This window comes from Argiope bruennichi, chromosome 10, assembly GCF_947563725.1.
Source record: "Argiope bruennichi chromosome 10, qqArgBrue1.1, whole genome shotgun sequence".
Lineage (NCBI taxonomy): Eukaryota > Metazoa > Arthropoda > Arachnida > Araneae > Araneidae > Argiope > Argiope bruennichi.
In genome coordinates this window covers 66,317,126-66,344,017 of record NC_079160.1, presented here as the reverse complement: position 1 = coordinate 66,344,017, position 26,892 = coordinate 66,317,126, and the positions used below count along the sequence as shown (strand labels likewise).

The following is a 26,892-nucleotide window of genomic DNA, read 5'->3' as shown; positions in this document are numbered from 1 at the left end:
TGTCTGCTACCGTCGGTGAGGTGCAGTCTATTAAAAAAATGCGTTCTGGTGACTTATTAATTGAAGTCGATTCTAAAAAACAATCACAGCAAATCATGAAACTGAAAGCTCTAGCTTCTATACCCATTTCTGTTAGTCCACACACATCCTTAAACTTCTCCAAAGGTGTAATAACTTGCGGAGAATTATTTAATGTCTCTCTGGAAGAAATAACTTCAGAATTGAAACCTCAAGGAGTGACTCATGTTCGCCAGATTGCCATTCGGCGGGATGGTCAACTCCTTCCAACAAAACATTATGTGCTCACCTTCCATAGCCCCAAGCTACCTGAATTTATATATGCCGGTTATATTAAGTTACCTGTGCGGCATTATATACCAAATCCATTGAGGTGTTTCCAATGCCAGCGCTTTGGCCACTCGAAGATTAATTGCCGCGGGACACTTACTTGTGCCCGCTGTGCTGATAAAGGGCATGATAGCCAGCAGTGCTCCGCAACAGAAAAGTGCGTAAACTGTGGTGGCGATCATCCCTCTTATTCTCGAAATTGCTCCCGCTAGAGACTGGAAAAAGAAGTCACTATTATCAAAATTAAAGAAAACATAACATACCCAGAAGCTAGACGTAGAGTTCAAATTCAGACACCTACGCCAGGCATTAGCTATGCCTCCGTTGTCCAAAAACCATTTTGTACAAATTGTTCCTGTGAAAACTGCATAAAGCAAACCCCAAAAGCAAAACTACCTGTAAAAACATCAGAATCTGATTCTGATAATTCAGTTCAAAGTATTTCAGAATCTCCTAAACCGGATCTATCAGCATCTAAAAAAACTCGTAAGAAAAAACCTCAGTCCTCACTGACATTGAAACTTGCTAAACGTGGCATATCACATAAAGATCTTTCTGTTAGATTACAAAAATCTACTTCTCGGAATTCCGTCGCTTTGGGATTAGCAAGAGATGGTGTAGCCCATAAGGATTTGACATCTATCTTTAAAGGCACACCAAATATCCCTGATTTTAAGCTCCATCCGTCTGAGGATGAAGATGCACTATCTATGAGTTGCGAAGATCAGGCAACTCCTACAGCTGCTCACTCACACTCCCCATCTAAATCTCTCTCTTAATGGGTACCTTCATTTCTTGGAATTGTCGCGGCATTCGTTCCAAACTTCATGACATGAAATCAATTATTAACAAATTTCATCCTATCTGTTTTGGTGTTCAAGAAACCTTCTTGACACCCAATATTCCCATCAAGTTACGCGGATATAGCTGTGTTCGGAAAGATACAGACACTGGATCTCATGGTTCTGGAGGTGTCTGTATTTTCACCTCAAATTTTTATCCGAGCACTCCTCTTATTTTACACACATCTCTTCAGGCTGTGGCTGTGCAGGTCCATATACGATCTTTGGTCACAGTCTGTTGTATTGATCTACCGCCTCACGATGTCATACGTCAGCAAGATCTTGACCAGTTAGTAGACCAGCTTCCTAAGCCTTTTATTTTATGTGGCGACTTCAATGGACATAGTATTCTATGGGGCTCGGATAGTACAAACTCTCGAGGGCAGCAGATTGAACAGTTTATTGCTAATAACTGTCTCTGTCTGCTCAATAATGACGAGAAAACGTACTTCCATACGCCCACACGTAGCTTCCACTGTCTTGACCTAGCCATATGCACTCCTGAACTGCTACCGTTGATGAATTTGAGAATTGAAGATGATCTGCACAATAGCGATCACTTTCCCCTAATAATCTCCCACGCTGATGGTCGGGGTGCGACTATTTGTCCTCCGCGTTTTCTGTTTCAGCGGGCAGACTGGACTACATTCTCCCAACTAGCAGTTATCAATGAGGCTATGGTCAGTGATGCAGATATTTCAAAATCAGTACAAAATGTCATTGATACAATAATGAACGCCGCGAACACCGCCATTCCAAAAACATCCCCACGTCTAAGAAAATTCCGTAGGCCGTGGTGGAATGAAGCTTGTCGCGACAGTCATAAGAACCAAAAGAAACTCTGGAATACTTTTAGAAGGTACCCTACGACAGAGAATTTGATCGCTTTTAAAAGAGCCAAAGCGCTAGCTCGCCGCATACGGCGTCGTAGTCAGAGAGAATCGTGGATTAAATTTGTTTCATCCATCACATCATCCACTTCCTGTAAAATTTTATGGAGAAAAGTAAAATCCGCCAATGGGATCTATCACGAAACTTCTATCCCGGTTTTAAAAACCGGTAATATGATGTATTCGAACCCATTAGATTTTGCTAACCTTCTCGGCCAAGCGTTTGCACAAGTTTCCGCGATTGATTCTTACAGCCCTCAGTTTCTGGCAATTAAGAATCGAGCCGAACAGTTGCCTCTGCGCTTCAAAGTTCGAAGAACCATTCCATATAACTGTGAATTCCGAATGCATGAATTGGAGATGGCTCTGTCTGAAGTCCATGATACCAGCCCTGGACCAGATGGAATCACGTATAACATGCTTCGCCATTTGAATACAATTTCCCTTTCCAATCTGTTACTCCTTTTTAACAGAATATGGACTGAGCAGAAATACCCTTCACAATGGCGAGAAGCTATTGTGATTCCTGTCTTAAAACCTGGCAAAGAACCATCTGTCCCTCTAAACTACAGACCGATTGCTCTTACAAACTGTCTTTGTAAGACCTTCGAGCGCATGGTCAATGCTCGTCTAATATTCGAATTGGAAAAACAAGGCTGCATCTCCCCGTTGCAAAGTGGTTTCCGTAGAGGTCGTTCTACTTTTGACAACCTCATATTACTTGAAACTCAAATTCGCAACGCATTTGTCAGGAGGAACCACCTTGTTTCTATATTTTTCGACATAGAGAAAGCGTATGATCGGGCTTGGCGCTATGGTATACTTTCCACACTATTTAATTTAGGTTTTAGGGGTAACTTGCCCATATTTTTAGAAAACTTTTTAACACAACGTACTTTTCGTGTTCGAGTTGGTAACTTTTATTCTAACAATTTTATTCAAGCTGAGGGAGTTCCGCAAGGAAGTATCCTCAGTGTTACTCTTTTTATTGTGCATCTAAGCCAAATTTTAAATCAGTTGCCTTCATTTGTTCAGGGAACACTTTATGTTGATGATCTGCAGATCTCATGCCAAGGCAGTAACATGACGCTAATAGAGCGACAGCTGCAAAACGCAGTAAATAAATTGGTAGCTTGGTGTGATAATAATGGTCACACTATTTCCCCAGAGAAGAGTAATTGCATTCACTTCTGTCGGAAAAGAAACATTCACCAGGATCCTTGTATTCGAATTAAAAATATTCCGATTCCTGTGGTGAACGAAGTACGGTTCTTGGGAGTGATTCTCGATCGGAAACTCACCTTCCTTCCCCATATATTATATTTGCGGAAGAAGTGTGAGAAATCGTTGAATATTTTGAAAGTTCTCTCAAAAACATCTTGGGGGGCCGATCGAACCTCCCTTCTCCGTATTTATCAGGCAATAATTCTCTCCCGGATAGATTATGGATGCATGTTGTATGGTTCCGCCCGCTCATCTGTTTTGCGGCGACTGGATACTGTCCATCATTCTGCATTGCGCATTTGCTCTGGTGCGTTTCGTACGTCTCCAGTTGAAAGCTTATATGTTATGTGTCACCAACTACCACTTTGTTTAAGACGAAAGAAAGTGTCTGCCTTATTTTATTTCCGTACTAAATCTGTTCTCAAACATCCCCTAAGCGATAATTCCTTGCCAGTCGGTCTCCGTCGACTATATAATGCCCGCCCCTCTCACATTTTTCCATTTTGTGAGAGAGCCAGATTGCTCCTGCATGACTTGGAGCTTAATACTGTTCGTGTTAAAGCTGTTGACTTTCTTAGTTTCCCTCCTTGGGAAATCCCACAATTTTCATACTTGAATCCTTTCACAGGATTCGACAAATCATTAACTGCTCCTTTTGTTTTCCAACAGCTATTTTTATATCATCGCTATCGGTATTCCTCCTTTGTGCCAATTTTCACGGATGGCTCAAAATCGGATGGTTATGCTGGTTGCGGCATCATACTTCCATCTGATACACTTAGCCACCGTCTGCATAATTGCTGCTCAGTTTTTACTGCCGAGTTGGTAGCAATTTTCTGCGCTCTTCAGAAAATTTCATCCTCTACTCAGCGTAAATTTATTATTTACACCGATAGCATGAGTGCTCTGGATACACTATCGCATTACCACAATCGGATGCATCCGATTGCCATTAAAATTTTATTCACCTTGCGACTTTTAAAAAATGATGGGTTAAATATTATTTTCTGTTGGGTACCGAGTCATGTCGGCATCTTGGGGAATGAGAAGGCGGACTTGGCCGCAAAATCTGCAACGAACTTTTTAAGCATGGGAATTCCCTTCTGCGACATTAAAAGGTCCATCTATCACCACATCTGTTCAAACTGGCAAATGTCATGGGATCTGCAGATCCAAAATAAACTACATTTTATAAAAACGGACGTTGTTTCTTGGCCTGTTCATCCCATACGTGAGATGGATGTTAAATTGACTCGTCTCCGTATAGGGCATACGCGCTTCACCCACAAACATCTCATTTTCGGGGAAAATGCGCCTATGTGCAACAGCTGCCATGTTAATTTTACTGTTCACCATATCTTAATTGAATGTCCTGCTTTTAATTCGTATCGTGCTCGTTTTTTTAACTCGTCTTCAACATTACAAGACTTGGTGGGTGAAAAATACCACCCAAATATTTTTAAATTCTTACGAGCTATTGGCATTTTTACTTGTATATAATTTTTCTATTATTCTATTTGTGTTGAACATTTTTGTGTTCTTGTTCGTTCTTCTTTGTTTCACATTTTCATGTTTTTAAATGTTCAGATACCAAGATAACCTTTTAAATTATGCAATTTCATCTTTGCACACTTTTTTAAAACACTCATTTGTTGGTTCAGTATATCTTTTATAATTTTACCATTTGATTGGCGCAGTATGGCCAAATGTGGCTTTTGCGCCAGAAAACCTCACAAACCAACCAACCAGCCTCTAGATCTGCGACGTCGGAAATTAATTGCACAATATTATTTCAGAGTGCAGTCGATTCCGAAACACCCAGTTAGGCAGTTGTCTCTACCAGTTGGTCTTCGTAGACTATACGATGCACGCCCCTCTCACATTTTTCCCTATTGTGAGAGAGTAAAAATTCTGCTGAATGATTCGGGACTCCATGAGACTACAATTCAACCTATTAATTACTTTTCTTTCCCACCTTGGGATACTCCAAATTTCTCATTCTTGAACCCGTTTAAGGGATTTGACAAATCCACAACAGCACCTATTATCTTTCAGAAGCTCTTTCAAGATCATCGCAGCCAGTATTATTCGTACACAGAAGTATTCACTGATGGGTCAAAATCTAATAGTCATGTCGGTAGTGGTGTTGTTTAACCTACTCAGACATATAGCTACAGTTTGCCCACATCATTCTCTGTTTTGACTGCTGAATTGGTTGCAATAACACATGCCCTTGAAGTGATTTCAACTTCTTGTACACGCACCTTTTGCATCTACACTGACAGCAAGAGTGCTTTGGAATCTTTCCAATTTCAATTATTTAATGCATCCGGTTGCTTTGGAAATCCTGGTTTTTCTTCAATCCCTTGAAAACAAAGGGTTCGAAATTCTATTCTGCTGGGTTCCGAGCCATGTCGGAATACAGGGAAATGAAATGGCAGATGCTGCAGCAAAATCCTCAAGCACTTTTCATGAGCGAGCGCTTCCGCATGGCGATGCAAAGACATGTTTTGCTCGGCACGTTCAAATGCTGTGGCAACGATCTTGGGATCAGCAGATTTCTAATAAGCTGCATTCTCTCCAACCAATGATTCGCTTATGGCCTACCATTCCAGTGCGTGGGCTTGATGTAAAATTGGTTCGGCTCCGCATTGGTCATACACGATTCAGCCATAAACACCTTTTATTTGGTGAACCATGTCCAAAATGCACGACATGCCATACAGTTTTAAGTGTACGTCATGTTTTAATAGATTGTCCTGCTTTTAATAATCAACGGTTACGATTTTTTAATACAGTGTCTATAGACATGCTTGAACTACTGGGTGAGAAACCTCACTCTAACATTTTTAAATTTCTGCAGACCATTGGTTTGATGCATTTTATTTAAGTTTTGTCCAATTTGGAATCTTTTTCGTGTGTCAGTAATTTATGAACTTTTACTTTTTTCATGGATGTTTTTTAAATACCGTTTTAATGCATCGGCTTGCGATTGGAATTTTTAACCTTGCCTAGTTTTTTTAATCGGAATAACCTCTTTAAATATCTTTGAAATGCTTCTTACCATTTGATTGGCGCAGCATGGCCAGATATGGCTTTTGCGCCATAAAACTCAAACAACCAACCAATCCCTGTGGCCTATACCGTTTATACGCTATAAACCAAACTAATTATATGAATTTACTGCTTTATTCTGTTATTATAACCTTCAGTGTTCTTCAGAAGCACTATTATTTCTATATGGTAGGTGCTTCTGGAAAGCAAAATAACCTTCAGTAATATTTAAACATTTTTTTTTTTTTTTTTTTTTTTTTTTTTTTTTACCTTATGATTTGCATCTGATTTTTTTTTTTTTTTTTTGCAAGTCGCATACAATTAAAAAATGTTTCATTTACACAATTTAATGCAAGTGTCTGCCTCATGCTTGTTGATTCTCTAATGGAGGGCCTTTGACACAAGAATTGTTTTTTTTTCACATTTTTAGCTTGAATCAGATTATTTGATCAAATTAATGCCTCTCTTCTACTTATAATAACAGACGAAGATTAGCAGTTTTATAAACTAATGAGCCGGCGTCCTGGCTTAGGGGTAGCGCGTCTTCTCCGTGATCTGGGCGTCCTGGGTTCGAATCCCGGTTCGGGCATGGTTCTTCTTCATTTGTGTTCTATCTGTGAGGTGTGTGAATGTGTCCCCCTGTAAAAAGGGGTTGTGCAAGCGAATGTGTAAGTTTCATCTTCATATGAGCTAGAAGTCAGACTTCTGCCCTCGAGTGCTCAGGGGTCCTTACCCTCAAAAGCTACTGCACCCCCTTTCCGTTGTAACGCGGACATGACATCATCACCATAAACTAATAAGAGTAATGATTGCCGCTTGAGATTTTTTAAAGAAATCTTTAATAGTTTTCCATCATTGCATCAAACTTTCGAAAACCATTTAAATATTAATTATAATATTCAAATGGAGGAATGGAAGAAAAGTAACATTAATGATACAGACAAATATCTAGTCCGTTAAACAATAGCCTTGTAATGCTTTTGGTTTGACTTTTTTTTAGCAAATTGCGAATATTAAACCTTTCTTAAACTGGATTGCTTATCTGGATGGTATCTAATTGGTATAGTGAATGTGATGTTGGAGACGATAATTGTTGACGCAAATTGTTGCAAATATTAATCAAGGTAAAATATATTTGATTGCTAGTGTAGCAACTATTAGCCAGTGTGGGATATTTTGTGATTGTCAGTACAATAGCGCCAGTTTCAGTTGTGAAATGATGAACCAAATAAGTTGAAACACTGCATCAGATATCTGAAAAAGGATTAATCAATTCAAATATTATATTTATTATAAATTAAACACCAAAAAAGGCTGATTCATGTTTGAATTTCCTGTTCGAGTTGCTAATCATCGGTTTCTGCCCCGTCTTCATTGCAGATGTCTCCCTGTATGTATGCTAAAATTTCATCTGTGCATTCCTGTGAAGGCTCGTCAGTCATAGCGCATCGCACTTTCTCCATATCACGCAACTTGCAAACCTATGAAATGATTGGCAAGATTAATTCTGTTTTCCAAAATTAGCACTAAATAAAACATTTAAATATATGTTTTGTTAGATATTCGTGGTAAATCGGTTGAAGGTACTGGTGGTACAATCTCGGATTCAAATTCATAGGATCCCATTATCGAGACTCGATTTCACCAAAATATTTGTGATATATATTATAATTAGTTTCTTTAAATCTTTCATTGTTGGTAAAATATTCAATTACTTCTTCTCTTCTATATGGCGTTGAAATTTGGCGAGTCTCGCCATTGTGATTTGACCATAATTTAACACTAGACTAGAACTAACGATGTTGTGTACCTAGTTTTACCACATCCGTCAAATTGACGGGTTTTCTATCATCATGGCCTTTATTCTAACTTTTTGGTAACTTTTCATTGTAGTTTATGTAAATAAAAGAATATAATTTAACAAAAATAACATTTAATATAATAATTCATTAATTATTAATAAAAGAAACCAAGAAAAACAGTTTGTATTTGCATTTATAGGATATTCAGTTAGAGCTTTTAATTCTAAACTGAATCATAATTGGAATAGAAGATCCCATTATAAAGGCTGCAGACCAATCAATATAATTTCATATGAAAAATGTAATTAAATATTTTAGGTAATGTTTGAATGCTATGTATAAACTAATGGAAATGTATATTGATGTCCATCATTGCATAGATGATCTATAAAATATTTGAAATACCTAAAGATATCATTTTAACGGGTCTTGGTATAAATAGTTATAGGTCGTACTGATTATGGAAGTTAAAATGGTTGAGTCGAAATTCAATAGGAATTTGTAATTCTTCTTTTGTTTCATTAAATATTGTCATAAAGATATCAAAATAAAATGAAAAAGTTTAAGCATGAAATTTTGAAAAACCGTCAAAACCAGTCTTCATAGTTCTAAAAAGTGTTCCAGTTCTTGATAGTTCTAAAAGCAGTTCTAAAAATTCTTCTAGTGTTAAATTCTTGAAGCTTACTTAAATAGCTCCTAAGGACATCAAAATCGCTTATCTTAAAAAAGCATAATTTATTTTTAAAAAAACTCATTAAGAATTTTCGTCTATTAACAACAATTCTTAGCAATAAATTATAGTTTTGTAGATTTTATTTTATATTTATCTCGAATTTTTTAGCAAGAATTCTCGAAATTATATGGCATAAAATTTGCCTTTCATTTGTTTTTATAGTTTCATTTTTAAATCGTTGAAATCTTTCATAACTAGAAGAAAATTACTATCGAGATGATTGAAGAGAAACAAAAACCAAAATATTATGAAACACTCATGAGAATTTTATTTTTATTGCCCGCAATCACAAGCTAGCACCTCTTCGATGTGCATCAATTAATTTATTTCGTCACGTTCGAGGTTTGATTTAAATAACTCAACTCAACGATTTCTAGGAAAAAAAAGAACCGCAAACGATAATTTTCGGAAATTCATTCCAAATTCTTTTTTGTAAATGTTAGTTTCATTAAAATTCTTTTCTTTCAGCTGTGAGCGTTATTTGCTTAGTTCCATATCAATTTTAAAAAATTCTGATGCAAAAGGATTAAAATAATTTGATGTTCTAGCCTTTCATTAACTAGAGAAGTTTTATTTATAGTATTTTGTTGATACTAAATGCTGATACAATTTATTTCGTTATATAATTTGTGTAAATTTATCAATTCAGTCATTAAGTTATAAATGGAAAACTAAGTGAACTCTATACATGGTTTGGTATATGAATACAATAACGGGAAATATTATGAAATCTCCTAATTTTACATTGTTTTATAACAAGTTGTGATATCGCGCCTGTTTCCATTGTTCCTTCGGGAATGGATGCGGTTTTTATATTGGTGTGGTTTCATCATACAAGTATAAATTAAATTAATACTTACTACATATTATTAAAAATTAAATTATTACAAATAAGATTCCTCGAGAGTCAAAGCTCTAACTGACACTGAAATGGTTTAGTCTCTTGATTATTTCTTCTTCAACAAACCAGTTATTCTTGTATGTAATTTTCCATTTTTATAAAAAATAAATTGAATTAACTTGAGAAAATTTGGGACCTTTTTGTATCGTAGTTCATAAATTTTTTTTTCAAGAAACCCATTATCACCTAAAAGAAATTTTATTTGTGAAGTACCACTTTAATTTTATTGCAATAAAAACATATGATACACATTTTCGTAAAAACTATTAGTAGATTATTTTCTACATTTATAAAAATGTTGTTTGTCATAATATCCAAATTTATCAACAGGAAGTGTATGTGTTGTTTATGAAATATAACTTTGTAAACATTTATAACCATCTAAATGAAAAAGTAAATATATTTTATCATTTACATAAAATTGAATCAGTTTTCAAAAATACGAGGAGTAAGTTAAAAACTGATTTAAACCAATTTCGGTGGAAAGACCTGTTGAGATGCGTTTGTCATAGAATCGCCAAAGATATGCTACACATATCAGTAGGCAAATATTACAGAAGTAAAAAGAGATGTCCAAAACAAAACTTGGGACGCGGACCTGTGAATTTCTTGCCACCACAAATAATGAATTACTAAATCAAAGATGATTGTTATTTTTGAATTGTAGCTAACAAAGCTAAAAATGAAGCAATCATTTATTGGATTGATTTTGGATTTTTATGACTCAAGAGCCAGAATTGACTATGCTGTACCAAGACACATGGCATTAATATATTACCATACGATTGAATAACAAATAAAATTATTTCCTTCAGGTAAAAATGTTGATAAAAAAAATTTCTTAAAAGAAGCATTTATAAAAGAAACAAAGCTATAAATAAGAGCAAAGTCTATGGCTAAAACAAAGTTAAAAAAAATTGAAAAATAATGATATTTATATAAAATGGATACAGTTAATAGCTCTTAAAAATTCGAGAATATTCCAGTGATGTCTTTCAACCAGTTCATGCAAATGTAATGATAATGAATTAAAAAAATGCATAAGATACAAATTAAATTTGGGACATTCAATTAAAATATGTAAAACTGGAAGGTTAACTTTACAATCTGAGCACATCGGTACCCTCCCGCCAAACAAAAGATGTTTGCAAGTTAGAATCAATCATCGAAACTTGCAGTGTATAGCAGCAAGTAATGTATTCCTTCCATATATTTGCAAGCTTTTGTATTCTAAGGAACAAGGAATACAAAAGCAAAGAAATTCAGTTTTTCAACGAGGAAACAATGTTCTGCAATGCAGTTTTTGAACAAGGGAACAATGTTCTGCAATGCAGTTTTTGAACAAGGGAAACAATGTTCTGCAATGCAGTTTTTGAACAAGGGAAACAATGTTCTGCAATGCAGTTTTTGAACAAGGGAAACAATGTTCTGCAATGCAGTTTTTGAACAAGGGAAACAATGTTCTGCAATGCAGTTTTTGAACAAGGGAAACAATGTTCTGCAATGCAGTTTTTGAACAAGGGAAACAATGTTCTGCAATGCAGTTTTTGAACAAGGGAAACAATGTTCTGCAATGCAGGTTTTGAACAAGGGAAACAATGTTCTGCAATGCAGCTTTTCTAGAAGGAAACAATGTTCTGCAATGCAGCTTTTCTACAAGGAAACAATGTTCTGCAATGCAGCTTTTCACCAAGGAATCAATGTTCTGCAATGCAGCTTTTGAATTTAAAAGCCGAATTGCAGAACATTACTTCTTGTCAGTCCTGTTGGACCCATTGTTCTCATAATACATCTAAGAGGAAAACACCGTAGTAGGAGTAAAATCGTTCTCATATTGTGAGAAAAGACGCCCATTAATCTTGACTCTTCTATTATCGATTAGAGGGAATGAATAACTATTACTTATAAATGCACATGAATGCGCAACCGCGTTTATTCATCAAGAGAAAGAACACAAATGTCTCCAATACAATGAATTTTCGGTTACGTGATCGTATTATCACAAATTCGGCTGTTATTGCGAACCCAATCGTCTAATTTTTGACTAGAACTATGTCTTTGGCTAATATGCGATATATTTTTTGTTTAACTACTCAATTTTTCTCATTTCTTTTTGCAGTTTGTTTGCAATTGGTTCTGTCATTGTGAGTCTTACCATTTGATTGGCGCAGCATGGCCAGATATGGCTTTTGCGCCATAAAACCTAAACAACCAACCAACCAACCAACCTGTCATTGTGAGAGCATTGCAAACATCACTACTTACCTTGGGATCTTCTTCTTTGCAATTCCTATGACCTATTTCCCCATTTTCTTTTAATTCTGAAACAAAATCAAAAATTAATTTGAAAATTTCATTCAATTTACCAAATTTTACAGTATAAAATTTCAATGAAATAGATTTTAATTTCAGATATCTAAATATTTAAATATATATATATATTTCATTAAAGAAATTATTTTATTAGTGAATTATTAATGCATAGTTATAAAATTAGAATTTGTTTTGAATTAATAAATAAATCGCGTCTCTCCTACAATAAAAAGTATACTAATCATTTATTCAATTGTATGTTCATCCGAATTTTCATATAAAAAATCTTTCGATATTTTAAATGCAGAAAAGTTGTATTTCTTAGTACAATTAAAGTCATTTGTAATTTAAATTCTGTTTATTATACGTCAATCAAAAAGCTTAAAATGTAAACACTTAAGGAAAAAGTGTATTTACAGTGAATCTATTTTGAAATATGATTTTTCTGCAATCCATCAAATAACTACTGCAGAAAAGAAAATCTAGTGGAATATCAGACCGATAGGAAATTTTTAGTTTAAGATATGTTACTTGTTTAACGATATCTATATAGACTACTATCAATTGGCAAAATAAAGAACATGGTATGTTTCAAAAATAGGTCACCAACTTAAGATATTTCTGCACTCTTTAGCTGGACAGCATCTAGTATAATTACTATGTTAAGTTTCTATATTTTATTAATGCCTGCCGAAAGACGAAGCTATTAGAAGAGAATTTTTACACTGAAAGGTTATCAAAATAACTTCAAAACTCCAAGGTAATTGCTGACTGAGATAAAAAACTCAATAAAATCTAATTCAGTCATTGCAAAGCAATGAATTATTCAATCTTCTGTCTCGTAATGTCCTCCTTGATGTCCTGTTTCGGTTTTTGCTAAATCATAATAATATTGCAATGCCAGTGTGACATGGTGTGTACACTAGCTTTTGAACCATTGTTAATCTAATTAGATTTATGATTATATTACAATAATGAATGTTCCCTTTTAATAGAAGTTCTAAGAACTATATTGTCATTAATGTGTCTAGTAGAACTTGAGAATTCCAATCGGGAAGTTCGAAAAATTGTATTATCATTAATGTGTCAAAGGATTAGTAGTGCTTGTGAATTGCAATTTAATATTTTGGAAAGATATTTTGGTGATGGGCATTAAAACCATTATATATGTCAATATTCGGATTAATACTGGAGTCTATTTTGCTTGGCGCAGTATGGTCAGACATGGCTCTTGTACCATAAAACTCCAAATAACAAACAACCAATACTGTGGTCTATACTTCGATTCTGAACGACTAGACAACTTCTACGAGAAGAGGGTCTTATTATCATATTGTATTTTGAAAAATTTATAAAATATATTAACCAAGACAATAATAACTATATCTTTCATTATTCTCTATAAAATTTATTGTGCAGAAACTAATCAATAAGAAACATGGGATACATTGAATGTAATAATACTTTTCTTGGCATATTCAGCCAAGAAAACTGTTATCATATTTGGAATTTCGTCACTAATGGAATTGAAAACAAATTGATGAAAGCATTGACAAAAAAATAATATAAATATTATCCAGTACCTATTGACAATATGCATCGTGAAATCTAATTTCTGACAAAGTGCATGGGATGTAGTCAATATTTCTATAAAAGTTAATATCTTGCATTTTTCTGAATATTTATATTTGATAATTAAACTAGAACTTTTCATCTTTTGGATATTTAATATAAACGAAAATTTCAATGTTAAATAGTTGCAACTTACCACGCTGTTTGGTTCTTATAAATCCTGCCTGAACCCCAGAGGTTGGAAACGTATCATAAATACAAGGAGGGGGGCCACGAGACCTCTTAGATTCACCCAGCCCCCCTTTAGGCCTTCCCCGCTCTTTACGACAGACACCCTGTGCTTTGCGCCGAGCCCTACCTTGGGTATGACTTAATACTGCAGCAGTAATACCACAAACAAAAGCAATTACAAATAAACTCATACTCAAATGCCAATTGATGAAATGATGTAGAATTATATTTCATTCTTCTTTTATATAACCGGAAATCCTGATAAATGCTGACATGCCTGTACTAAGCCAAGCCATTCATTGGTAGATATTTATAAAACTTTCCAGCAGGATATTTACCCAAAATTTGATGCAATACTGAATGTCTTCCTCTTTACAAAAGTGAATCTGTTTCAAAGGTTTACAGGATATAAATATGGCATTTATTTTCCTTTAGCCTTGCATAGGGCGGCTGTATTTAATTGTTGAAACACACGTGATTTATAAATCTAGCAGTTATCAAGGAGGAAAGTATCAGTAGTCCATGCTGTTATTTCTATTTTTTCTTTGTAAGGGAGTTGACACCATGAGGAAAAAATCGTATCATTTTTGGCTTACTGAAGGATTAATGCATGCTCATGTGTCATGCCATGATTGTAATCCTGAAAACCTTTGTTCATCTTCTCTATAGAAAACTACAGAATTCACAGATTTCAATTAACTTGCAGTTAGATGTTACACGACATGTTTTAGATATTACATGATGTGATAAATATATATATCATATGTATTAAACACTAGTAAAATTGCTTCCATTACTTTTAAACACAGTTTGGCGCAGCATAGCCAATATCATGGCTCTTGTGCCAATAAAATCCACAAAATCCATTACTTTTAAATTTATATGTCGAATATTTGCATATTTCGATTTATATTTAAGAACCCGAATGTACTTAAGCGTTTCGAAAGAGGAAAATTGAGTTTCTGCTTTGTAATAAATTGTTATTAGCGACTTCTTCAAATGTCACTGGTGGCTGACATTGGACTTTACGTTCGAACTACGTCAGTCACTGGTGACTGGTTTTGTACTTTTCTGTTCAGTAACCCTTAAATGATAATATGTCTTTCGTTCAAGCTATCAAGTTCGTTTCTTTTCTGTTATAAATAACTGATAACATACATATTTCCTCAGTATACTTTTAATATATTTTAATCTGGAGATCAGAAAATAATGCATCTAAAAGCATTAAATCTTATTACAAGTTTGCATAGATTTCTAGTTGCCAGCATCCCCTCAGGGGCTCACCTTCTTTAGGTGAGTACGGGTGTCCCAATCCCGAGGTTCCCAGGGATCTTTACTCCCTTCATGTTCAAACACCCCTACGCCTTCTGCTTTCTGCTGTTTTTTCCTTCCCTCGACGGCAAGCGAGGGAGCTCTCCATGAGAAGCTGTCGCCGCTCTGTTTGCTTCTTGCTTCTCATGGACAGCCAATGTCCCACGTGTTGGCCGTGCGTGGCGACCCATTTGAAAGACGGGTGGTGCACTGTGGTCCCCTGTGCATCAATCGGCTGGTAGCTAGTCACCTGAGTGGCTAGTCTGCTAGGGATCAAGCGAAGGGGTTACTCCTTGGGCTTGGCGTTAAGGGTGGTCACTGTCCCCGGGGGTAACTCCGAGCGTATAGGTTCCGGCTAGCACCAAGGTAAGCGCCGAGGCTGGGAATGGCCAGAGCCGGTGGCTGCCTTCCCTTGTTGGGCTCCGTGGTGGGCGGTGCCGTCGGGCCCGAACCTTACACAATGTCGTATGGCTCCTCCCAAAAAGGGTCCCTTCAGTGGGCATCATCACAAAGTTCAAATCCAATCAACAGAAAAATATTTCGATCATTTTTTTATTGTACACCGTATTTCTGATGAAAATGAAACTTTTAACACAGTGTCACCATTTTTGGTAGACAAAGCATTTCTTAGTACAGTTGGTGAAGTTACTAATATTCGCAAACTTCGATCAGGTGATTTGCTGGTTGAGGTAAGCTCCCGTCAGCAATCCCAGAAAATTATGAAATTGAAAGCCTTGGCAACAATTCCGATAAGCGTTAGTCCTCATAAGTCTTTGAACTCTTCAAAAGGAGTAATAACTTGTGGGGAATTATTCAATGTCCCTGTCGAAATTATAACCAAAGAATTAAAATTCCAAGGGGTGACTCATGTACGCCAGATTACCATTCGGCGGGATGGACAACTCCTTAATACAAAGCACTATGTTCTTACGTTCAATAGTCCCCAATTACCTGAATCAATTAAAGCAGGATATATAAATTTGCCTGTACGACCATATATTCCTAACCCTCTGCGCTGTTTCCAATGTCAGCGCTATGGTCATTCTAAAATGAACTGCCGCGGGACTCTGACTTGCGCCCGCTGTGCAGAAAAGGGTCATGATGGTCAGCAGTGTTCTGCACCTGAAAAGTGCATTAACTGCAATGGAGACCACACTGCTTATTCCCGACTTTGTCCGCGTTGGCAACTAGAGAAGAAAATAGTTGCAGTCAAATTTAAAGAGAACATCTCGTATCCTGAAGCGAGACGCAAGATTATAGCTCAAACTCCTACAGAAGGTTCAAGTTATGCATCAGCTGTTCAAAGGAATCCCCCAACTGTAGTTAATCAAAACGTTCAAATCGAAAAAACAAAACTTTCCATTCAAGCACAATCCTCGAATTCTGAATGTGACTTAAATGATATTCCTGAGCCATCTAACGCCCGTAGGCGTAAATCTAAATCAAAATCACAGACTTCTTTGGCACTTAGACTTTCAAAGCGAGGTCTAACAAAACATGATTTACCGACAAAATTAAAAAAATCTACAGTTAAAAACTCTGTCGCTCTAGGTTTAGCAAATAAGGGTGTTGTCCAACAGGACTTAACGTCAATTTTTGGGGCTCCCTTAAAAAGTCCTGAACTTATTTCCCTTCACCCATCGGAGGAAGAGGATGAGTTAAAAATGAGTTGCGATGCTCCGGCAACTCCATCAACTTCTATTTATCCCCTTACTAAAACATTATCTTAATGGGTACGTTCCTTTCATGGAATTGTCGCGGCCTTCGTTCTAAACTACAAGACATTAAAGATATCATCAACAAATTTCATCCAATTTGTATTGGACTCCAAGAAACCTTCTTGTCGTCCAACATTCCTCTGAAACTACGTGGTTACAACAGTGTTCGGAAGGATACAATCCATGGAACTGGTGGCGTTTGTATCCTTACATCTAACTTATACCCGAGCACAGCTCTCACTTTGCACACTACATTGCAGGCTGTGGCTGTGCAAGTTCATGCTCGAAAATTAGTCACAGTTTGTAGCATTTATTTACCACCACACGATTTGATTAACCAACATGATCTTGATAATCTCATGGACCAGCTTCCCGCACCTTTTCTGTTATTTGGCGATTTTAACGGCCACAGTATTTTGTGGGGCTCTGATAGCACAAATTCTCGCGGGCGACAGATTGAACGGTTCATATCTGATAACTGTCTCTGTCTCCTTAACAGTGACGAGAAAACCTACTTTCATGAGCCCACACGTACCTTCCACAGCTTAGACTTGGCCATATGCTCTCCTGATATCCTACCTTTGCTTAATTTTATAGTCGGAAGTGATCTCCATGATAGTGATCACTTCCCTTTAATAGTCTCCTATACTGAAACTGATTTCAAGCAATGTCCACCACGTTATGTCTTTCAGAGGGCTGATTGGGCTGCTTTCATGCAACAAGCAGTGATTTCTGAGAATATGGTCAGCATGGCCGACATTACACACGCAATACAAAGTGTCGTCGACTGTTTACTTAAAGCCGCCAATAATACCATACCTAAAAGTTCCCCACGTATGCGAAAATTTCGAAGACCGTGGTGGAACGAAGCCTGCCGCGATAGTTACAGGGAACAAAAAAAACGGTGGAACATTTTCCGCAGGTACCCTACATCGGAGAATCTTATTGCCTTCAAACGTGCTAGAGCGAATGCTCGTCGAATTCGTCGGCGTAGCCAGAGGGAGTCCTGGTGTCGCTTTATTTCCTCAATCACATCCTTTACTTCCAGCAAATTGTTATGGAAAAAAGTCAAAGCTGCTAATGGAGTATATAAAGATTTCTCCTTCCCAGTTTTGAATACTGGAAATGGGGTGATGTCCTCTCCATTAGACGTTGCCAATACTCTCGGAGAAGCCTTTGCAAAGGTTTCCGCAGCTGATAATTACATGCCTGCTTTTATAATGGCTAAGAATCGCGCGGAACGTAAGTCTTTGCGTTTCACTACCCGAAACTCCTACTCTTACAATTCAGAATTTAGGATGAGTGAATTATTGACGGCCTTGTCGAAAGCACGTGATACCAGTCCTGGTCCTGATGGAATCACGTATAACATGCTTCGCCATTTGTCTACCACTTCTCTTTCCAACCTGTTATTTCTATTTAACCGTATTTGGAATGAACAGAAGTTCCCATCACAATGGCATGAAGCTATTGTGATTCCAATCCTGAAACCCGGCAAAGACGCCTCTAACCCTCTGCACTATAGGCCAATTGCTCTCACAAGTTGTCTATGTAAAACACTAGAGCGCATGGTTAATGCCCGTCTTGTGTTTGAGTTGGAGAAAAAAGCATGCATTCCGCCATTGCAGAATGGCTTCCGCAAGGGACGCTCGACATTGGATAATATCGTCCTTCTCGAGACCCAAATTCGAAACGCATTCGTCCGGCGGAATCATCTGGTCTCCATATTCTTCGACATAGAAAAGGCTTATGACCGTGCCTGGCGTTTTGGCATTCTTGATACTCTTTCAAATTTCGGATTTAAGGGAAATTTACCCGTGTTTTTAAAGAACTTTTTATCATTAAGAACATTTCGTGTACGCATTGGAAATTTTTATTCTGATCGTTTTATTCAAGCTGAGGGAGTTCCACAAGGAAGTATCCTCAGTGTGACGCTTTTCGTAACTCATTTTAGCCAGATTCTTAATGTGTTACCACCATCTGTTAAAGGCACATTATATGTGGATGATCTTCAGATCTCTTCCCAAGGGAGCAATATGCACGTAATCGAACGCCAACTGCAGGTTGCAGTTAACAAGCTAGTAGACTGGTGTGATGAAAATGGGCATACGATTTCTCCCGAGAAAAGTCGATGTGTTCACTTTTGCAGGAAGCGTGGCATCCATTTGGATCCTTTAATCCATATCCGGAATGCTAACATTCCTGTAGTAAACGAAGTAAAATTTTTGGGAATAATATTTGACCGTAAGCTCACTTTCCTTCCGCATGTCTTACATCTGCGGAAGAAGTGTGACAGGTCTTTAAACATTCTCAAAGTACTTTCTAGGACATCTTGGGGTGCTGATAGCATTTCATTACTCCGTATTTATCAAGCAGTGACGCTATCACGTATTGATTACGGATGCGTGGTGTATGGCTCTGCGCGATCTGCCATTTTACGTAGATTAGACACTACACACCATTCTGCTTTAAGGATTTGTTCGGGTGCATTTCGGACTTCGCCAGTGGAGAGCTTTATGTAACCTGTCATCAGTTACCATTAAGTTTACGACGCCAAAAATTATCTGCCCAGTACTATCTTCGAGCTCTGTCTATTCCGAAGCACCCCTTGTGTTCTATAGCTGTTCCAGCGAGTCTTCGGAGACTCTATACTGCACGACCCTATCATGTTCTACCATTCTGCGAAAGAGTTAAAATAATACTTCATGATTCGGAACTACATGATGTAGCGATTCAGACTACAGATCTTTTTCCGTTTCCTCCATGGGATATTCCTCAATTTCGTTTTCTAAGTCCATTTTCAGGTTTCGAGAAAACGACAACTGCTCCTGTAATTTTTCAGAAACTTTTTGATTCTCATCGTAGTCAATATTCGGACTATTTGAAAATTTTCACAGATGGATCAAAGTCAGACGGTCACGTTGGTTGTGGTATTGTTTCTGACACTAATGTACTGAGCTACCGTCTCGATACAACATTCTCGGTCTTATCTGCCGAGTTAGTGGCGATCCTTTATGCCCTTCAGATGATTTCAATGTCAACTGAACGAAAATTTTGCATATATACGGACAGCTTGAGTTCCTTGGAAGCACTTTCCCACTTCTGTAATCGAATTCATCCTGTTTCCCTGGAAATCTTGAGTCTGTTAAGGACTCTAAAAAACAGAGACTACGAGATATTGTTTTGTTGGGTTCCGAGTCATGTCGGAATTGGTGGAAACGAGATGGCAGATAATGCAGCAAAGAGAGCATCTTTACTGTTGAAACGAGATATCCCAAGCAATGATGTAAAAAATTCTTTGGTGCGTCGTTTATATACGCTGTGGCAGGAATCATGGAATCACCATGTTAGAAATAAACTTCATTCAATAAAACCGACAATTTCACCCTGGCCTTGCCATCCAGTGCGTGAGTACGATGTTAAATTAACTAGACTCCGCATTGGCCATACCCGTTTAACTCATCGATACCTTTTATTCGGCGAAAGAGCTCCTACTTGTCCAAATTGTCATGTAAATTTAACTATTGCTCATGTTTTAATCGAGTGTCCTAATTTTAGATGTCATCGGAAACAATTTTTTAACAGCTCATCGATAGAAATGCAAATTCTGGTGGGGGAACATCCCCATCAAAACATTTTTAAATTTTTAAAAGCTATTGGTGTGTACCATTTTATTTAATATTTTATCATCATGTAATTTAATTATACTGTTCTCTTTTAAAAACCCCTTGCCGACATTTTAATCATAGTGCATTTTGACAATTATTTAATTTTACATACATAATTTTTTATATATATTTTAACCATACGTTTGGCGCAGTATGGTCAGAATTGGCTCTTGCGCCATTAAAACCCACAAATCCAATCCAATCCTAGTTGCCAGCATATCAAAGAAATCTAATATCGCGGGTTAGATGAATATTAACCAAATAAGGCATGATGCTTAATGTGTTAAATTATTTAAAATTACTGCAATAAATCAATTTAACCCAAAGAGTAATTTATATACAGATTTGAAGGTAAATCGACACATAAATCACAAAATTAATTTTAAATGCAAGTTAAAGAATAAAATTTGAATCAAGATTAATGAATGAAGTAAAAAAAATTCTACAAATCAAAAAAGTGCGTTAATAACGATATATTAAAATCATATGTGATATGCTCACATATATGTTGCTCAATTTTAGTAACATGAGAACCAAATAAATTGCTTTTTTTATATATTAATTAATTTTTTATGCAGAGTCTTCAACAAAAGAAATCTTTAACTCTAATATTTACCATCTCATTTTCACAAAACTGATGTTAATAGAAATGGTTCAAAGGAATAAATGTATTCATATGGAAAAACCTGCTAACCTTTTCAATTTACAATGGTTACTAATAAATATTTTGGATTTCTTTTAACGATTCAATCCGGTATCTTTTTTTTCTCTAAATGTATCAAACTTCATTCCAAAATTCGGACTATCTCTAGAGATACAATTAATTGGTCTGCTATAAGCTCCAACTGAAAAGCGCCAACCCACTAAAGATCTTCCATTAAGTAAATCTCAAATACTTATTTAAAATATATTTTATTCTTGAAAGGTATTGGAATTGAAAAGCATATTTGAGTTTTTAATTTTGATATCATTTTTGTGCATGATCTCTTTTGTAAGAAAATGATTTTTTAAACAAATCTTGTGTTATGCGCAGCATGGCCATACATGACTTTTACGCCAAAAAATCAAACCAAGCCAAATCAAACACCTATTTAACAAACGCAAGTCCTTTTTTTCCCACTGAGTCCTTTTTTCCCACTGAGAATCAAACACCTATTTAACAAACGCAAGTCCTTTTTTTCCCACTGAGTCCTTTTTTTCCCACTGAGAATCAAACACCTATTTAACAAACGCAAGTCCTTTTTTTCCCACTGAGAAATCGAAAAATTAACCAAAAATGATTTAGATTCATTTTTAACAAGAGACTTCATTTTCAATTTTTCCCAAGTATGACTTCTTTTATAGAAAATTTAACCATTTAATCACTTTTCAACGTATTTTAGATTCTATCGGTGTAGTTGATTCAGCCCTAGATATTTCATTAACATGGAACTTTTTATTGTGAAAAAAAAATGCATTTTTGCCTCCAGTAATTTTAAAAAAAATTTTCCTTCTTTGGCAAAAAAATAATAATAATAATAATAATTCGCTTAATAATATTTTAAACTAATCAATTTATCAGCCTTTATTTATTGGAAGAAATTTTATTTTCTGATAGCTGGGATTGAGAATCAGATAGAAATTTATTACGAATTTATGATAATAATATTATACATTTGATTTAAAAGTTATTCAACAATATTTTAATTAAATCAATAGAATATGTAAGGTTAGGACTTTAAATTACAGAAATAAAGGTTGATTCCCAAGGAAAATTTAAATGGTGTTGTTTGGTCGAAATAACTCTATAGGGGCGATAAAACATCTCAACACAGGAATTATCAATGTTTTTTTTATTTCACTAAAATTATATTTATTCTCTCGTATACGAAATATACAAGAGAAATATTAAAATCGTCGAATGATTTTAACCCGTAAATTAACTGAAAATTCGTGATTTACCTCCCTGATATAATAAGATTTTTTTTAAAATTAAATTCGTCCATCTGTTTGCAAAAATGAAATGAATTTAAGCGAGGAAATTTCCTTTGTGGTTTTTACACAAAAAAAATGAAGTATCTTATCAAGCTGAATCTTAAAAAGAAAATGAATAAGAAAAGTCATTATGTCTTTTATCTGAACCATATGCATGTGAATACGACAATTAAAAAAAGATAAGACTGATGAAATTTGGTTTAAAATTTATCATAAAGCTTGGAAATCTATATTATATTTTTGGCCTTCTATACCAAAGGGCCGATTACCTGTTAGACTATCAGATCCTTAGTATTCAAATGAGATTATTTAGAATTGCGACATGATGGATATATGAAATTTTGGTATATAATTTTGGCATTAAAACTGTAGTCTCGGGTCAAATTTTTAATTTAATCATCTAATATCTGAAAATTGTCTTTATTAATATAAAGTAATTAAAGCATTATTTGTCTTTTTGAATATTTTAAATAACAATATTCATATGCAGTACAGAATCAATATGCGTACTTCCATGAGGATAATCACATTAAAAAAGAGAAAGCAAAGGAAGAAAGGATCAAATAGACATGAATTTTCATATGAACTTTGTCATATTGGACCTTCCTATTCCACTCCGATTAGACACAAAATCATTTTGCTCCACCAGGTTCTTTTTTTTTTCAGGGTTACAACAGACAACCACGGCATGGCTGCCCATAAAATGACAGATCCACCTCCATGCTTGGCAGCTGGAAGGAGACAATCGCGATCATACACTTGTGCAGGTGTCCTCCAAATGGCACCCGTCCTGTTATAGGGAAAAGTGTGAAACACGATTCGTCAAACCATATTACTTTCTTCCACTTATAAATCTACCAGGTTTTGTGAGTGTGATACCACTGTAGATAACATTTACCATCAACAACTGTGACAAGTAGGCTTGGGAATTGCTGCTCTGCTATAAATGGTCTTTTTATGCAGGTGCCTTCTAACTATAATCACTGACACAAGAAAATTCAGAAGGGTATTGAACTCTGAGGTCACTTTTTCTGCAGTTATTCGCTTTTTAGACATTAAAATCCACTTCAATATCCGTCGGTCTCTTTTATTGAGCTCTTGTGCCACAAAATCCAAAATAACTAACTAACTCTGTTATTGAGCTTCTCTTTCCGCCCACTATTTTCATTTGCCGAGCTTGTCTTACCACTCTGTGTGTATGCTGTCATGACTTTAGACACCATACCTCTAGAAATGCCTAAAAGTTGGAATGTTTTGGTCACACTTGCTCCACCTAGACGGGGTCCTACAATTTGAGTCTTTGAAAATATGAGAAGTCTGGCATTTCACGCTTTTGAAAAAACTCCAAGAATTACAGAATTTTAATAAAGCTTGCACATACTACCAGAATATATACATTGCTATAAATTTTAAAAAAAACTGGTGACTATTATTATATTTCAAAAATGTCACTTTTATTCAGAGATGTTTCCATTATTTTGATAATCACCTGCACTTATTTTTGATAAGAAAAGAAATTCCTCTTTATTTCATATTATTTGGAAATTACACAATAGCGATATTATAATTGCAGTTAATCCTCATATATCGCTCCGAACAGGTCAATAGAAACCGAAATAATATTTAGTCCCTCAACAAAAAATTTGTCAAGGTGTCACCGCGCGATAGTGGGAATTTTTCAATTTCTTTAAATGTATCAAAAATATTATTATACATAGATATGCATTGCTTGAGTATCTCAGCTTTACTGTCATTTAAACATTTTACAATGTTGCAATTTCTTTTACTCAAAGTAGTGTAAAAATTTGTAAAACCATAATAATTTTTATTTACGAATTTATTTCATCCATTTGTGTAGTAAAATTTTCTTTTTATTAGCCTAAAGCATTTAAAGAAGTGTTATAATTTCTGAGGTGTTGACAAAAATTTTTATAATTCACCTTTATAACAACATTTGATGCGTCTCTTTTCAAAACCTTATGACGAATTTATTCATCAGGTGTAATAAGTAGTGACAATTTGCAGTTTGAGTTTTTTTTCTAAAATTGTAATTCAAACATATTTGTAAATTTCAAGATGTTTAAAATATTTTGAGGTAGAATCGAAATCAAAGGAACAAATAAAAGATTATTATACGTTGTACCATGCTTTGCTCAATACCATTCTCTAACAGCAAATTATGTCTGGCGCATTTTAGCCAAAACATGGCTCTTGCGCCAACTAACAGCAAATTAAAATAAGAAATTAAATAATTTTTATGCTTCTTTTCGTTTATATGAAAAAAAATGTATGTTAGTTTAAGTAAATAAATAAATGTGATTGATGAAATAAAAATAAAAATCATTTCATTGCAACATAATTCCATATTACGTATAATCTGCGTTTGACAAATGTACTCATCATTGCTAAATTTTTGCGATGCAATTTAGATACGCATTTTCTGAAGTGGTCGAAACAATTAACTGGTTAACTTACGACAACTCTTACAATTTAGAATTATTGCTTGCATTAGCATAATGCTAAATTAATATAAGAATTAAATTGTGCTTAATTAAAAATACAATAATGTATAACTTGAAATAAATTATTTAAAATTATAGAAATTATAATAAATTATGAATTAAAGCTTTCATTCATATTAATTGTTTATGAATAATAATTTCTATATGAATTAAATCATTTGAATTAAAGAGTAAATTCAAACTTACCGCGATTCTTTGCTCTCATAGATTCTGCCATAGTTTCACAAGCTGGAAACATGTCATAAAGAGATTTATGACCATGAGGACCACCATGTGGAGGTCCACCATGAGGCCCATGTGGAGGTCCCCCATGAGGACCGCCATGTGGAGGTCCCCCATGAGGACCTCCTGGAGGTGGAGGTGGAGGGGCAAGGACAGAAGCTGACAAACAGCAAAACAGCGCAACGGTTATTAAAAAATTCATGGCTACTTTTGAATCAGTACAAAACGTGGAAAGTTATTTCTACTTCATCGTTTTTATAGTCGATATTAACGTCCAATGGAGCTCATTGGCGACGATTTACAATGAAACCTAAAGAAGGAAGTTCAGAGTTCGCCACGTTTGCGTGTTTGCATGCTTTTTAAAAATGAATCAGTTTGAAAAATATGAAGAACTGAATGTGATATTTACGTTTCATTGTGTTTGATTCCGAATAATATTCATGTATTCGCTGAATTACGCTTTGCTGTAAAAAAACAGCTGAAAAAAATGTAAAATGTGTAGGCAGGTGTTTTTTTCCTCTTATAACAGGATGAATGTGTTTCCTAACAAAATGAAAAGGGGACATTTTTTTTTTTTTGTTCTTGATATTAATATTTCATCTCAACTTCGTTGAACCTGCAGGACCTGGTGGGTGATAAACACTACCCAAATATTTTTAAATTCTTAAAGGCTATTAGATTTTATACTTGTATTTAGTATGTACAATTTCTGCTTATTCACTGTGATCAATAGTACCCAAACAATGATTCTTTTCTTAATTGCCGTTTTTCTTTCTGTTTAAACCCAGAATTGTAACATTCTGAAACATAGTCTTTTTTATAAGATTGTTTTCCGGTCTATCAGGTTTGATTTTTAGCTAAATTTACTCTTTGAACTTACGTTTTACCTTACTTTTATATTTTACCATTGGATTGGCGCAGTATGGTCAAGTGTGGCTATTGCGCCAAAAAACATCACAAATCACATTAATATTCAATCTGCATTTTCGCATAGTCTTAAAAGTTTAAAAAAGTGAAAATATCGTCTTTTATTGATTTCATTTAAAGCTTTTTATTTATATAAAACTATTATATAATTGAAAGTTTATATAACAGAATTTAATGTTTTTTTAATTTATAAAAAGAATTTAATTTTTTTTTTCATTTATATAAATAAAATAGTTTTTATATAACAACTTTTAAAATTTGTAAAATTCATAAAAAGAATTTAATTTTTTGTTTCATTTATATAAAGCGAAATGTTAACTATCGTTTTTCCTTGGCCGCTTTGATATATATATAAGCATTAACTTCAAATTTATATAAAAAAAAAAAGCGATGTTAACAATACCATAAAAAATCAATGCATTAAATTTTTATCTTTTTTGAAATAACTTCATTAGATGTAAAAAATATAGCAATTATATCTTTTTTCGTGTGTTAGATCATTTTGACGAAAATTGAAGAGGTAACTTTTATGTCTTGCCCATCTAGAAGACATTGATCTTTAAAAACACATCTCATCTTCTAAAAGAATTTGGCACACTAAACATTTTAAGATGCTAATTCATCAAATAATCAAAAAAAA

General features: G+C 35.1%; 1 protein-coding gene across 2 annotated transcripts; it reads right to left on the bottom strand.

Moving 5' to 3' along the window:
* Window positions 1-7,627: 7,627 nt before the first annotated feature.
* On the bottom strand, window positions 7,628-25,588 carry LOC129989025 (uncharacterized). 2 transcript variants are annotated; one of them, XM_056097334.1, is made up of 3 exons: window positions 25,290-25,588; window positions 12,060-12,115; window positions 7,628-7,839 (listed from the first exon to the last, which is right to left on the bottom strand). In XM_056097334.1, exons 1-3 carry the CDS (start codon window positions 25,525-25,527, stop codon window positions 7,705-7,707), a joined length of 429 nt encoding a protein of 142 aa, XP_055953309.1. In that variant the 5' UTR covers window positions 25,528-25,588; the 3' UTR covers window positions 7,628-7,704. The 2 variants fall into 2 exon arrangements, with proteins under 2 accessions (XP_055953309.1, XP_055953310.1); XM_056097335.1 differs by lacking the exon at window positions 25,290-25,588 and adding an exon at window positions 13,876-14,166.
* Window positions 25,589-26,892: the final 1,304 nt, after the last annotated feature.

Coding starts and splice junctions, on each gene's coding strand:
- LOC129989025 (XM_056097334.1), bottom strand. CDS start 25,527: ATGAATTTTTTAATAACCGTTGCGCTGTTTTGCTGTTTGTCAGCTTCT. Junction 12,116..25,289: donor TATGAGAGCAAAGAATCGCG/GTAAGTTTGAAT, acceptor ATTTTGTTTCAG/AATTAAAAGAAAATGGGGAA. Junction 7,840..12,059: donor GCAAAGAAGAAGATCCCAAG/GTAAGTAGTGAT, acceptor ATCATTTCATAG/GTTTGCAAGTTGCGTGATAT.